The following is a 15,101-nucleotide window of genomic DNA, read 5'->3' on the forward strand; positions in this document are numbered from 1 at the left end:
CACTTCCTTCTTTTCTCTTCCCTTCTTCTGCCTTCCCCCTTCCTTCTTCCCTCTCCTCTTTCTCATTTCTCCCCTCTCTCCCACCAGTCTCTCCTCTTCACCACTTCTCTACTTCTCTCTTTCTCCCTCTCCTTCTCCCATTCTACTTCTCTTGTCATCATTCTACCTCTCTTCCTGTCTCTTTCTTGTCTCTCTTTCCCTAGCCTCTTCTTCTCCCAGGTTTTCTCTTCCTCTTCCTCCCTTCCACCTCTCTCTCCCACTCCCTGTCCCTCTACCTTTCTTCCTTTCTTTTCTCAACCTTCTCTCTCTCTCTCTGTCTCTGTCTCTGTCTCTGTCTCTGTCTCTGTCTCTTTCTCTCTCTGTCTCTCTGCCTCTCTGTCTCTCTCTCTGTCTCTCTCTCTCTGTCTGTCTCTCTCTGTCTCCTCTCCTCCCCTCTCCTCTCCTCTCCTCTCCTCTCCTCTCCTCTCCTCTCCTCTCCTCTCCTCTCCTCTCCTCTCCTCTCCTCTCCTCTCCTCTCCCCCTCTCTCTCATTGAAAACACACTAGAATCAGATCAAGTCCTGTTACCTCTCTAAAGAATATGTTGTTTATTCTTGACTGCCATGGCTACAGCATCTAAGAGACATTTGTTTAAAGACATACATGCTTGAGTGACATAACATTTTTGAGTTTCTAGACCCAGGAGAAAATGAGGAGCCCATTTCAGTTTGCTGGCCTGGTCCTTATCATCTTTGGAACATTGAGCATAATCTCTGGGATCTTTGCTTTCTTTCCGGTATTTTCCTATAAGATTTGGTTCTCTGGATGGAGTGCCCGGATCGCTTGCCCCATCTGGAATGGAGCTTTGGTAGGACTCATGTTTTATTAAATGTAATGATTCAGAAAGGTATCTATCTCTTGAAATTCTCTATAATGTTCATAGGGTGAAATTGTAGTGATGACACAAATGGAGAGCATTGACTAAAATTGGCTAAAATAGAAATACATCACTCTTGTAATTACTGGCCTATTTGGGTACTTCCATTTTGTTATGTGCAGTAAATAATAACTGATTATTCCGGTAAGACTGAAAAGCTGTTTGATTTATTCCATCTTTTTTCCCACTAAACAGATGCTCTGAGATATTCTTGGAATTTATTTCCTGATATTTTAATTTTGAAAATACAAGCATGAACCATGTGAAAAAGTAATAAAAAATAAGAGAAAGGAATTCACAATGTTGTAGTCCCACTAAACATAATTTCATCTTTACTGGATGATTTCACTTGATTTTGAAGGCACTTTACTGAACTGAGGAGTGACATGGAGAAGAGAAGACTTAGGGGATCTTAGTTACTGTCTTCTGGTAACGGAAGGGTTTTTATATGAAAGATGATTTAACCCTTGACCTAGAGAGTAGAATAGAAAACAATGAGGAAAAGTTAAAAAGAGGCAAATTTTGGCTTGATATCCCGTTTGTGGAATGTTAAAGAGGGGGATTGTTTTCCGGGTATGGTTTGGTCCCCTTCAACTCTGAAATGTTATTCTGGTATGAGAGATATCAAGTTTCATTGTATTTCTGAGTCACAGTGGCAGAAACATTTAGCTGAAAGGAAGGAAGTCTGGGTCACAGTCACAGTTCTGCCACTAACTAATTTTTTCACCTTTCCCTCTGAGCCTCAGTTCTTTCATCTGTAAAATGGTCTCCAGTTTCATAATCTCTAATTGCCTTTCTGGCAAGTAGGTGGTTCAGGGTATAGAGCACCTCCTCTGGAGGCAAGAAGACCTGAGTTCAAATTTGGCTGTGTGTGTGTCTCCTGGATAAATTACCTTCACCTCTGTCTGCCTCCATTTTCTTAAATTATGATTGTTATGAGGGTTACATTTGATGACATATACCAACCTAAAACTATATATAATATATTATACCCAGTACATACTGATCATAAAGATAGAGAATCTGGCTCAGACTCTGTACACACAAGTCATTTTTGATGATAGCCATGATGATAGCCAGCATAAATGGACACTTAATAAATAATTGTGAAACTAGATATATGTAACTGAAGACCGTGAAAAAATCTCCTTTGAACTGCTGTTCAGAGGATAGGTTCATGAATGAATAAAAGCAGGGGAAAATATATAGGGCCCTAAGGTCATAGAATCAGATTTAGAACTGGAAGGGACTTTTGGAATCTGGTCCAATCACTTCATTTTATAGATGAGGAAAATGAGGATATTGGAGACTAAGTGACCTTGGACAAGAATATTGGCAGCACTGAGTCTGACTTGGGAACTGATAGTCTTTTTTTCCTATGCCCCCAAAGTGCTTTCCATAGTTTCTCTCAGAGCAACTTTTTGGTTTTTGTTATTGTTTTTTTCTTCTTTTATTGAAATTTTATTTCCTATTACATCTGTGGTAGCTTTTCAAATTCATCCACTTGCGAATTCATGATTTATACATTTTTCTATCACCCATTTTGTATATGAGGAATTACAACTAAAGGTAAAAAAAAGAAAACCTTTAAGATAGGATAGAAAAACTTAGAAGTTTTAAAAAAGTGAACCTAGTATGCATTCAGATTCTGTGGTTTTTCCCCTCTGTAGATGACATTGTTGATAGGAGGTCTCTCAGGGTTCTCCTAGCTCTCTGAACTGCTGAGAAGAGCTGCATCCATCATGGTTGATCATCTCACAATGTGGTTGTTAATGTGTTGTACAATGTGCTCTTGGTTCTATTTACTTCACTCAGCATCAGTTCATCTAATTCTTTCCATGTTTCTCAGAGCAACTTTGTTTTGGGGCAAGGTAATGAGGTTAAGGTCACACTGCTAGGTAATTAATAAGTGTCTGAGGTCAGATTTGAATTCAGGTCCTTCTGACTCCAGAGTTGGTGCTCTACCCATTACACCACCTAGCTGCCCCAATCAGAGCAACCTTTCGAAATAAATATTATTTACCCCACTATAGGGATCATAAATCCCATTTTACAGCTGAGGAAAGTGTGATGGCCTTATATACCATCAAATAGCTAGTAAGGGTCAAAGCTCTGAATGCTTCCCATGTGTTGCATTCTCATGTCTTTGTTCTGCCCCCTTATACAATCAGTTCCCTTCCAAAGTCTTTGAGGCAGGCTATAGGAAATATGTCACTAAGAAATAGGCAGCAGAGAGTGAGAGTAAAATCCTGAAACATTTGCTTTAGTCTGGGCTACTCCAAACTCACTGTGGCTCTCTCTCTCTCTCTCTCTCTCTCTCTCTCTCTCTCGCTCGCTCTCTCTCTCCCCCCTCCTCCTCCTCCTGCTCTTCCTTCTCCTCCTCCTCCTCCTCCTCCTCCTCCTCCTCCTCCTCCTCCTCCTCTCCTCTCTCTGTCTCTCTCCCTTTTCCTTTATTCTCTTTCTCTCTCCCTTTTCCTATCTTCTCTCTCTTCCTCTCTCTTTTCTCTCTCTCTTTCTCTGTCTCTCTGTCTATCTCTATCTCTGCATTTCTGTCTCTGTCTCTGTCTCTCTCTGTCTCTGTCTCTCTCTTTCTCCAAAGAAGCTAAGGAGCCAAATGCTTAATATGCTAGCCAGCCAATTAAACCAGGACATTGTAAGAATTAATGAGGCAGTGGGCCTGGTTCTCCCAGTGTCAAATTGCACTGGGAAGCTACATTAATTTTTATCACATTGTTTTTGAGGATGCTTAAGCAGTAACTTAGTAACCACGTGGCCTGAATGAGTTACTTATTTGAGGGGGTGGGAAAGGAGAAGTAGATAGAGATGAAAAATCTAGACCATTGATTTCATTAGCATAAGGAATCTTTATTGTAGAAATTCCTTGTATCCATCAGATCAAAACCTTTGGTTCAATTTATAATCTTAGAGAGTCTTTTGGAGGCAAGGAAAAGATTAAGTGACTTACCTAGGGCCACACAGTTCAGATGAATCTGAAGTCGGCCCTCTAACCTTGAAGTCATCTTATCCACATTATAAAAAGCTCCCTCTCCCCAAATTGTAGTTTAGGCCCTGGGAAATGATTATACCGTTCTGGGAAAATGCTTTGAGTTCTTTGGAGATATTGTGGCCTTGCCATCCCAAGTTACCATATTTACTCTGATAATTTCCCATCACCACCAGGCCACTTTCCCTCTACTTGCTAAAACAAGAGAGGGGTTGTGGGTAGGAGGAAGGGATTAAACCAACATTTGGGTCTTGTTCTGTGGCCACCCTCAGTGACCTTCATTAAGTGAATCGTTGGAATTTTTAGCCTTTTTTTCACTACAATAATTCCCTCAGAATTACACAGCAATGAGTGTCAAACTGAATCGGACTTGACAATGCCTGAAATTCCTTCCATCCTTTCTGCAATTGCTCTTAGCTCCATGTGAAAATGGCCTTCAGTGAACCTTTTTGTGTCTGGGAGAAACAGAAAGAAGGGAAAGGGAGATGATTTACAGCTGATTACAAGTTGGTATTTGTTTCACATTTCTTTTTGACTTTCCATTTCTTTCAAGTTTCTAATTTGAAGATTAACTGTCTTTGGTCCAAGGAAAAAAGGATCAGACAGCTGTTAGAAACCCAGCTCATTGCTGCCTTTCCTCACACATCCTTGGATCAGAACTTGTGCTCGCAACCCTGGGAAGGCAAATTATGAGGATGCAATGGCAAAACACACAGTCTGTGAAGGCTAAGTCTATCTTCCCAGAATTCTTGACCAACTGTTTGCTTTGTACTTCTAATAAAATCATCATCATAATAAACTAATAACAATAATAATTTTTGCCCTTCATTTTTGAAGAAGGCCACAGCATCAGGAAGGTGATGCCATGACAAAGCACATGAACAGGATTTGAGTGAAGGGGCATGGTGCTAATTAACCAGGCTCACTTTCTCCTCCAGGTCATCTGGGTCCAGTAGCCAGATAGGAATTAGGACAACTGGAGATGGCCTTGGAGGCAAGGTCACACAGCTAGTAACTGTCAAGTATCTGAGACTGGATTCAAACTCCCATACACCTGACTCCAAGGCCAGTGCTCTATTCATTGTGACACTTAACTGCCCTACTCATTTTGTGGCAAAGAATCCTCCCCCACGAGTGATTGCTATTTCCAAAAAGGGGAATGGGTTAGGGAGGGATAAATATAAGACAGAGAAATTACTCAGGAAAACACAGAGCACTGAACATTAGAATAGCTATCGCACCTTGGGCACTATCTGTATTACCATTAATTTCTCTATAAAAGAAGGAGAATAATAATTCAAGCTTCATAAGGTCCATATATAAAATAAAGTCATTGATAAAAATGGTTTTGTAAAGTAAAAACACACACACTAAATGTGAATTGCTATTTTTATTAATTTACTTAAATCAACATTTGAAGAATTAGTAGAAATGAGAAAATCCAGCGTCCCTGACAGCAGAGTGGAATTAAAGAATTAACTAGGAAAGGAAAAAAAGAAATAAGTACTTATTAAGAAGTAAGCACCGTGCCAAGTGCTTTACAAATAACCCTGCAAGGTAGATGCTATTATTAGCATCCTCATTTTACAGTTGAGGAAACAGAGGCATAGAGCACTTGAGGGACCTGCCCAGGCTCATAAAATTAGAGTCCGAAGCTAGATTTGTTGTTTATTTTCATGTTTTATTTTTGCAAGGCAATGGGGTTAAGTGGCTTGCCCAAGGCCACTGAAGCTAGATTTGAACTCAGTTCTTCCCAACTCAACATCCGACTGGTTGATTACAGACACTTTTTAAAAGGAGCATTGGAAGAGTGAGTTGCTTGGGAATAGAGACTGTTTCATTATTTTTACTTGTATCCCCACTGCCTAGCATGGGACCATTGCCTATTCTCTTGACTTGGATGACTCTGGAAGAGAGAGTGATTCTGATTGTTTTTTGCAACTCTGTCTCACTTAAAAACAACTCACCAAATATGTCAAAATATCATCCTCATATCATTGGTTCTATTCAAAGAAGGACAAGCAACAACTGCCTGCCATAATATTCTGCTTAATAAATGTTCTTTGATAAATTAATCAATTACCATAGTCTTATAGCTAATGAAAGAGCCAGAGTCCAGTTCTACAGAAATACAGTTCTCTTCTGTGGTTTGTCTGATGTAATCCTCTCTGTGAATGTTATTGCTTCCAAACTTGCATAATAGAGAACCATGCTCTCCATTAAAGACCATGTATAGATAATTTTGGATAGCTTATTGATTGATGATGAATTAAATTTTTTATTTGGCTGCTGAGCTAAAGCTGAACATATATGCAAAAAGCCCAACTGGCTAAACTGACCTCCTTCAGTGCCTTGTTCTAGGGCATGGATGACCAACCTTTTAGCTCTACTAAGTCACATCGTCAAATAAAACCTTTCTAAGGGCCACATGTAAAATTTAATACTTATTTATGATTACAGTGTAACCCATATCACCAATGGGTGTAATAATAAAATGTAATAACGTTGCATGAATGGTCTTTGAGGGCTGCACCTGCTCTAGGGCATCCTGTCTCCCAGTCCCCCCATATATACCAGTTTCTTGCAAGGTTCAATCTTAGATTCAACTATTAAATGAGTCTAAACACCCACATGTGCCTCTTCATTGCTGATGGAACATCACTTCCCTCATATTGCCTTCTGGATATCCAGAGCTGCACAAAGCAATAATGTTTCCCAAGTAAGACTCTAAAATGGAGACCTTTCCCAGCTCAAGCACCTATATCAAAACTATCCCATGTTCCAAGGCATTCTTTTATAGCAAGTTGACAGCTAATCCAAAAACTGGATCTCTGTTGTTGGGTTAATGGGTGGCAGTGGATTAATACATTACTTCTTCCACACAACACATTTAGCTATTTATCTTTTAGCCATTTAGTGGGAGCTGCCAAGGGAAATGATACTGAAATCCAAACAGTGGCAAAAAGGGTCAAAACTTCTGGCAAATCTTTGACAGTCTCTCAAGTCACAGTGTGTAATTACTCAAGTGCTTTGTCTCTCCTAAGACTAGTTTGCTTTTTATCCAGGTGAATAAGGCAGGAGTTAGAATGTGATCTATGGGTAAACAGTAGGCAGACCATTTGTATGGAATGCAGAACAAGTGAAGGGGTGTAATGAGATATGTCTGGAAAGATACACTGGCCAAACAAATTATGGAATGTGAAAGTAATAGAATACTATTGTGCCATAAGAAAAGATGAAAGCGATGATTTCAGAGAAACCTGGGAAGATGAATTCAATGAATTTGAGCAAAGTGAACAGAACCAGAATAGCCAACATTGTAATGACCAACAACTTTGAAAGACTTAAGAACTCACATCATAGCAACATAAGTCATCATTCCAGAGCACCAGTGATGAATCATACTACTAATTATTTGTCTGTGGTGATGGATGCAAAGTGTACAAGGAAACATCCAGTACATTTTGGGATATGATCATAGCCATGAGGGGATTTCTTTTGCTCAAATACTCATGTTTGTTACAAGGGCTTGGTTTTTTTCTTTTTTCATCTTTTGATTGAGGAGGAGATACCAGAGGCTGAGAAAATAAAAAACTTATCAATTCAAGTCATGCAAAACTATAATCTCCAACAATTGAAAATTAATATCAGTATTAATTATAATAGTGTTATTTATGTCTAGTCTTTATTTCTCGTTCACTTTTATTCTTTGGGAGGCAATGAGGGAGAAGGAAGAAACAATGGGAATTCCAATCATTGGCTCTGAAATCAGAGGAGCAAGGTTCAAATCCTGGATGAGATGCTTATTACCATCTCATGAGCAAATTATGTGAAACTTCTCTGTGCCTCAGTTTCCTTATTTGCAAAGTGAGAAAGTTAGACTGGATGGTCTCTGAGGTCCTGTATAGATCTATAATCATTTGCTCTATTTTCCCCTTACTTAGTTCCCTCCCATACATAAGCTCAATGGTCTTTGTTTTCATCTTCATTTTCACCATCAAACCCTTCTGACATATAGTTCTTCTGATTTTTTCCATCTTCAAGCAGTTTAATATTCCTTCTCCCTCAACCCCCCTAAAAGAAATAGTTGGAAAAGGGGAAATTTCAAGTGCAGGGTGAAGTAGGGGGACAGTCCCTCTCTTCTCCCAGTCTCCAAAGCTAAAGATGGTGAGTATGCTGTGCCAAGTCCTCCTGCTGCCATCCACAAGGCGGACTTTGCATGTCTCATAATTGCATTCCTGTTGCACCCTTCTCCCTGAAAGATCCTTTTCAGAGTTCTGTGTAAACAAAGCAAAATTCGGGCTGGAGGCAACTCTCACAAAAATACCAGGCCTCAGTAAGCAGAGAGTGTTCTCCAGCCTGGGAAGGAAAGAGAAGGCAATACTCATGCCAAAATAGTTAAAGGAAACTGGAAGCTGATGGTCCAAGAGTTTCAACTCTCTCCTTTGAGGGAAGCCAGCAGAGGGGGAATCAACCCTCCTCAGCTGTTATCCTAATTCAGTTTTTCTTTATTCAATTAACCACATGTACAGCAAGTGTGAATTGAGTCCTCCCCCTTTGAAAATATCGATTTTAAAAGTGTTCAGTCATCATTCTCCATCGCAACATCAGTATTACAATGACTCTTGATTGTCCTTGGGTTTTCGAGTTGTTTTATTTATGCTGGCCTGATCTTAAAGGGTCCCTTGGAACCCTTCCGATTGGAGAGAGAGAGAGAGAGAGAGAGAGAGAGAGAGAGAGAGAGAGAGAGAGAGAGAGAGAGAGAAGCCAGTAACCACTCACGACTACATACAGATGGTTCAACTTTTATCCACGGGATCTTTATAGAATGGCCATGCCAAGATTGAATTTTCAGGCTCAACTACATGAGGAGGTTAAAAAAAATTCTGCAAAATCTTCAAATGCAAAATTCAAAATGAAACGTGCCAGGAAAATAAAAATCTAGGTCTCCAAACAATAAATCTGCCAGACCTGGAAAGAGTCAGTCTACAAAAGCAGCAAGCCACAAAACCAGCTTGGTCAACATCCTGGATTTCCTTTTTCCTTAAAATTGTTGATACAATGAGCAGTGCCACGTTGATCTGTCCAACGGAGGTCCTACTGGTGCCATTTTTAGACCTGCTCACATTCTAAATTTTGTTCCAGGCACAACTCTTCCTGGGGTACTCTTTCAACCACAGAACATTCCACGACCCATGATTTGTAAGTCAGGAAGAAATAGTCTCAAGCCTGACCAACCACAGAGCTCTCAATCTTTATACCTGATACTCAATTCAAGCAAGAACCTGGCCGGGCTTCTCAAGGACTCTTGCTTGCTGAGTTCTAATGCAACCTTTCACTTTCTTATTCAAAAATCTCTATTCTGTACCCCAGGCCTTCTTCCGCTGACCTAGAAAACATGGATTCCCCTTCTAAGGCAATGGAATTAATGAAGTTAAAAACAATAAAACCTCCATACTGAATTGATTCTTGGGGCAAATCTTGGTTGCAAGAAAGAGTCCCTGATTTATCATATTATACTAAATCACAGGAGTTACAGTTTCTTAGAGAACAAAAATGGAAAAAAAGCTACCCACCATTGGTTCTTGGTTCTTGGTTCTGTCCTCTCTGACAAACATCTTCTTTTCTTCCTTGGGAATAATAATACCAGTCAATACAAAACATAATGATAATGGGTTATAGGGAAAGAATGTGGAACTTTGAGCTTAGGGAAAACCTTGGTTTATGAGAGCAAATTCTTTGTCTTATCTTTACTAGCTATGAAACTATAATCAATTGGTCTCTCTGAACTTCATATTTTTAATCTGAAAAATGGGACTAATAATATCCATAACACCATCCTCAAGGATAGTGTCTATCCTCAAGACACTAGCTGTGTGACCTAGAGCAAGTCACTTAACCCAGTTTACCTCAGTTTCCTCATATGTAAAATGATCTGGAGAAGGAGATGACAAATCACTGCAGTCTCTTTGCCAAGAAAATCCCAAATGGGGTCACAAAGACTTGGACACAATTGAAAAATAAATCAGCAACAACAAATACCCAATTCCCTGAGTTGTTGGGAAGGTTATAGTATCATCGACTTCAAGGCAGAAGGAGATGTCAGGGGATGCCTCATCTAATCCTTTTATTGTACAGTTGAGAAACTGAAGCCCAGAGGCTGCAGATCAAATGAAATTATGTGTACTAAGTATTTTGCAAAGCTAACAGGAATAAGAAAGGCAACTGGACACAATAGATAGGAGTCTTCCTATCTCTGATCCCAACTGACTATGTGACCCCCATGGAATCACTGAATACCTCAGAGTCTCTAGCAACTCAGTCATTGAATCCACAAACATTTATTAAGTTCCTACCATGTGCCAGGCTCTGGGTTACATTCTGGAGATACAAAGTCCTCTGTTACAGATTAGTTTCTGCTCTGTACCAATGGAAGGTTTGCTCACAATGGGAGCTTCCTATATTGATGAAATAATATATATGGATCTCCTCCAAGAAAAGGATTCTATGCATGTCCATGATTGTTATTTTTAAACTAAAATATTAATAAAAGTAATGAAATATAATAAGATAATATTAATATATTAATTTAAAATGTTTTAAGTAAAAAGATGTGATATCTCACTTCACCACCACAGAGGTGGTAACCATTCTACTACATGGGACATTTGTTTCCTGGATGATTTTGTCATTCCATGATCTGTACAAATGAGAATATTGTATAAAATAGACTCTGAATTCACTTTCATTTCTAATAACAATCGCAGTTAACATTTATAGGTTGCCTTAAGATAAATAAAGTTCTTGATCTATATGCATATGTATAGATATGTATGTGTATAAAATCTCATTATATTTGAGTCTCAAGATTGTAGGAGATAGGAACTATTGTTATCTCCATTTCATAGATGAGAAAACTAAAGCAGTGATTCGCCCATGTTCACACAGTTAAGAAAATGTTTGAGGTAAGATTTGAACTCAGATCTTTCTGACTTCAATTCTAGAACTCTGTGTGTGATGCCCTCTCACTGCCTCTGTGTTTATGATCTAAGGTCCTGGTGAACCAGGAAGTGCCCTCTGTCTCTGTGAGAACTATGCCTTTACCACAATGATGGGTTATTTCACTTATTCTCACCACAGGTTCCTTAAATCTTGGTCTCTTGTTTGGCTGAAGGATATGAGGCCAGTAACTAACTTAGCCATTTATAGCCCTTTCTAGTTCATGATAGACTCATCACGCTATGAGATGAACTCAATCCTTTCTCATTGTGAACTCATTCATTGACAATTTTTCCTTGTTTTTCTTCTTACAGGTAATTACTGTTGGTATTTTTGTCCTCTGGGCTCACAGAAAACAGACACAAAGATCTCTGGTAAATCTAAAGGTGTTTACTATGGAGGTGGAATGGTTGGGGATGTCAAAACCATAGTTTTAAGAGACCTTGGAATTCATCTGGTCCAACAGCACTACCACAACCCCTTTACAGATGTGAGAACTAAGATCTAACCAGGCTAATAATTTTTCTCATGACCACTACCCTACTATATCTTTGGGATCCTCTCTAATGTCCTGAGGTATTTATTTTTTTTTAATTCACCCTCTTAAAGATAAATCTTTGAATCTTCTAAGAAACTGAGGGTTAAATCAGAAAACTTTCTTTTCAGCCAATGATTCTGAAAATCTTGAAAGAATCAATCTACTTTACTGCCTCTTTCAAATAAAAGTACAATGTTAAAGAAAAAACCATAGGACCATATGAATTGACATTATGAAGATAGGATGTAGAAATTTCTCCTAATTGGAAAAATGCAGAAAATGCCTAGGATGAGCTTCTCCTTAGTACTTTATTTATTCCACAGAGGGGAATGACTATTCCTGAGGTTGTAGAGAGGTAGGATTGGAACCCAGGTTTACCTAACTCCAAGGCCAATGCTTTTTCCACTAAGTCACAGTACCTCTTCTCTAGAAGGGTGCAAGGGGAAAAAAATAAGCTATAGACAGAAAGACAGATAGATAGATAGATAGATAGATAGACAGACAAACATGTTTATATATAGATATTATATACATATATATGTATATGTATAGGTATGTGTATTTATGTCTATTAGAAAGACCTGAATTCAAGTCTACTTCTGTCTGCATGACCCTGGGCATCAGCCAGGTGTTCTAAGTGTTCTAGATAATGCTTTAACACTAAACAGATTGAAGAGGAAATGCTGAACTATACCAGTCAAGGGACTTTTCTCGTGTGAGAGTTCCCTATTACAATAAAATCAAAAGTCTAATCCCTAGCCATATCATACCAATTTTAATATTAGTGCACCTTCAAGACTCACTGAGCCATTGCCTCTTTTGACTCAAAGAGCAGAAATGCCACCATCCAGACATTAGGATGAAAGCTCCACAGAATGATAAAACTATCCTCATCTTTGACTGAAGGTAATGCTTCTCTCTTGTATTTGTTAGCTGCCATGATATTGTGGAGACTTAATTAGAGAAGAGACTAGAAAGATCTGGGAAGGAGAGAAAGAACCTCTTTCCCTCTCATACCTAAGAGGAAGGAAGAGAAGCCAGAATGTTTTATTTCATGTTACTAGGAAGTTTTGGAAACAATCCCCCTGAAAAATAATAATTCCTTTGTCTCTTTTTCAGTGGGAAGCTAGTTTCACCTTTGCTATCCTGAGTGTCATTGGATGCCCACTTCAAATGGCAATTGCCATACAATCTGCCCTTCTGGGACCCTATTGTTACTACTCATTCTCAGGAATTGCTGGAACCAATTATCTAGGTTATGCAGTGATATTTCCTTTTCATTATATGAAATACCCATCAATATGTTTGGATCCACTCCACTATGAAGAGTACCACCTGATTCTACAAATTGTCGACCTGGCTTCCGGTTTGGTCATGCTCTGTGCTTCTCTGACTGTGCTGGTCAAGCTTTTCTTAAGGCTCCTCCGGTTTGGAGACTTAAATGGAAGTCCTCAGAAACAATGGTCCCATTCAGGAATAAGTAAATAATAGACATGCTTGTCCTTTGCCTAATCAGATCCCAACTGGATGAGCTGAACAAAGTCCAGAGGAAGGCATCCACCATGGTGAAGGACCTCAAGTTTATTTTACATCAACCAATGAATCAAGAATTTATTAAGCTCCTATTCTGTGCTAGGCATTGGGAGTATAAAAATTAAAAAAAGCAGATCTTGGAATTTATGCTCTTTAGAGAAAGACAGAATGGACATATTTAAGTATATAGAAATATACAAAAATAAATATAAATAATTTACAGAGCAGGGAAGGCATTAAGATATGTTGAAGGAACTGAGAATGTTCTGTCTGGAGAAATAAAGACTCAGGGAGACACAAGAGTCCTCTTTAAGGAGAGGAAAAAGAGGATTTAGTTATGGCCTTGGTGGGAGAACTAAAGGGAAAGGCTAGGCATCACAGAGACAAATATAGATTTGACGTCAGAAAATAAAAACTTCCTCAAAATTAGAGCTATCTAAAAGTAGAATAAACTGTTTTGGGAATGGGTGCTCTTCTCTTAATCTTCCTACTACATTGATCTGATCACATGTCCCATGTCCCCCAAAGTCAGAATAATCCCTCCTAAGCCATATTGTAGTAGGAATAGCTTGAGGAGTATGATTTGGATCATTGAGAGCCTGAGGTTCTTCCAATTCTGCAAATTTCTTTCTTTCCTGTTTCATTCTTAATGAATACCCACTATGAGTAGGTCACACATCACGGTCTTCCTGTGTTTTTCCTGTTTCATTTTTAATGAATATCTACTATGAGTAGGTCACACATCTAGTGACCTATGTTGACATGATGGCTAAAGGTACAGTCAGAACTATAATGACTCAATTCCTGATTATACCTAAACTCCTTGGTCTTAGAAACCAACCAATGAAGGGAAATCCAAAGCTCTGTAAAAGCTAAAAGGGTGTGTGGGCTGGCTGCCACTGGATTACTCCACCAGTTTGGCTTTCCTAATGGAAATATTGCTAACATTTGTCCAATGCAGACATCTTCATTCAGATCCTCCCCCTTGGAGCTCAGGAGAGTGTAAACAACATATGCTTTTTGGCTGGAGAGTAAAAGAAACCCTCCCAGACTTTACTTTCCAAAGATGATGAAGATGATGAAAAGCACTCAGCCACCAACATACCCCACTTACCATCAAGTTAATTCAACTGACCTTTCCTGACCTCCTATGATATATGACACATTTTGGGGATGGACGAGAGGTGGTCACAGCGGGGGAGTTTGTGTATTCCCACTTCAAACAAGTTTTGAGATGGAAGGAGGTATGAAAGGAACTGGAAGAGTGACTCCCCCTTTTCTTTCCCACTACCTCCTTCCTCATCCTGTGACTCACATCCCTTTCCCCATGGCGTCTCACTCCCCTAGCTAATGGAAAGAAGGGGTAACAGGAGGCTAAAAGGAAGGAATTTCAGAAGCTATGGCAAAATTTATATATATATATATATATATATATATTTTTTTTTTTTAAAAATTCAGATGTAATGATGAAATTTAAGAATAAGAAAATCCAAGCTCCCCCCAAAAGACCTAGAACCTTATTCCTTCTTGCCTTAAAATATAAACTCCTTAAGGGTAGGAATTATCTCACTTTTTAACACTGATCACACAGCATACTCATCACATAGTAACGAGTGACTGTTCTACCCATCTTTGAATCGTGATTTTAAGGAAATCCAAAGTTATGCTCCTTGAAAAGACAGATGGAACTAATCCATCTTAACTTGTCCCTTTCTTCTCCATGCTAGATTATTCCTTTCGGCTGCTTGTAGTTCTCTGTCTCTCTAGTCAACCCTTCCTGGCCTTCCTCAATCCCATAATACCTTATCTCTCAATAGCTCTTTCAACCAGAGAGTAATTGCACAGCAAGATCAGGGATGAATTGGAGAGCCTTAGACTCACTCTGGCATTTCATTTATGGAAATATTATGAAACTGGGGGTGAGGGAGGGGGAGTACTTGGGGGAGAGATAAGATCCTTCTAGAGAAATTTTCTTACTCAAGTCTATAGGGATTTGAGGTTCATGCTTACTCAGGGAATCCCAATATCCAGTATTGAGAAGGAGCTTTGGCAACCAACCCACTCTTATTAAAGACTTCCCTCTATAACATCTGAGTCAAGTTCAACCTCTCC

General features: G+C 39.1%; 1 protein-coding gene across 1 annotated transcript; it reads left to right on the top strand.

The window, feature by feature from the left end:
- Positions 1 to 683: 683 nt before the first annotated feature.
- TMEM212 (transmembrane protein 212) lies at positions 684 to 14,882 on the top strand. The gene is made up of 3 exons (XM_074192520.1): positions 684 to 846; positions 11,233 to 11,292; positions 12,576 to 14,882. The coding sequence occupies exons 1-3, from the start codon at positions 688 to 690 to the stop codon at positions 12,942 to 12,944; spliced, it is 588 nt and encodes a 195-aa protein (XP_074048621.1). The 5' UTR covers positions 684 to 687; the 3' UTR covers positions 12,945 to 14,882.
- The last annotated feature ends 219 nt before the right edge of the window (positions 14,883 to 15,101 follow it).

Source organism: Macrotis lagotis, chromosome 6, assembly GCF_037893015.1.
Source record: "Macrotis lagotis isolate mMagLag1 chromosome 6, bilby.v1.9.chrom.fasta, whole genome shotgun sequence".
NCBI lineage: Eukaryota > Metazoa > Chordata > Mammalia > Peramelemorphia > Peramelidae > Macrotis > Macrotis lagotis.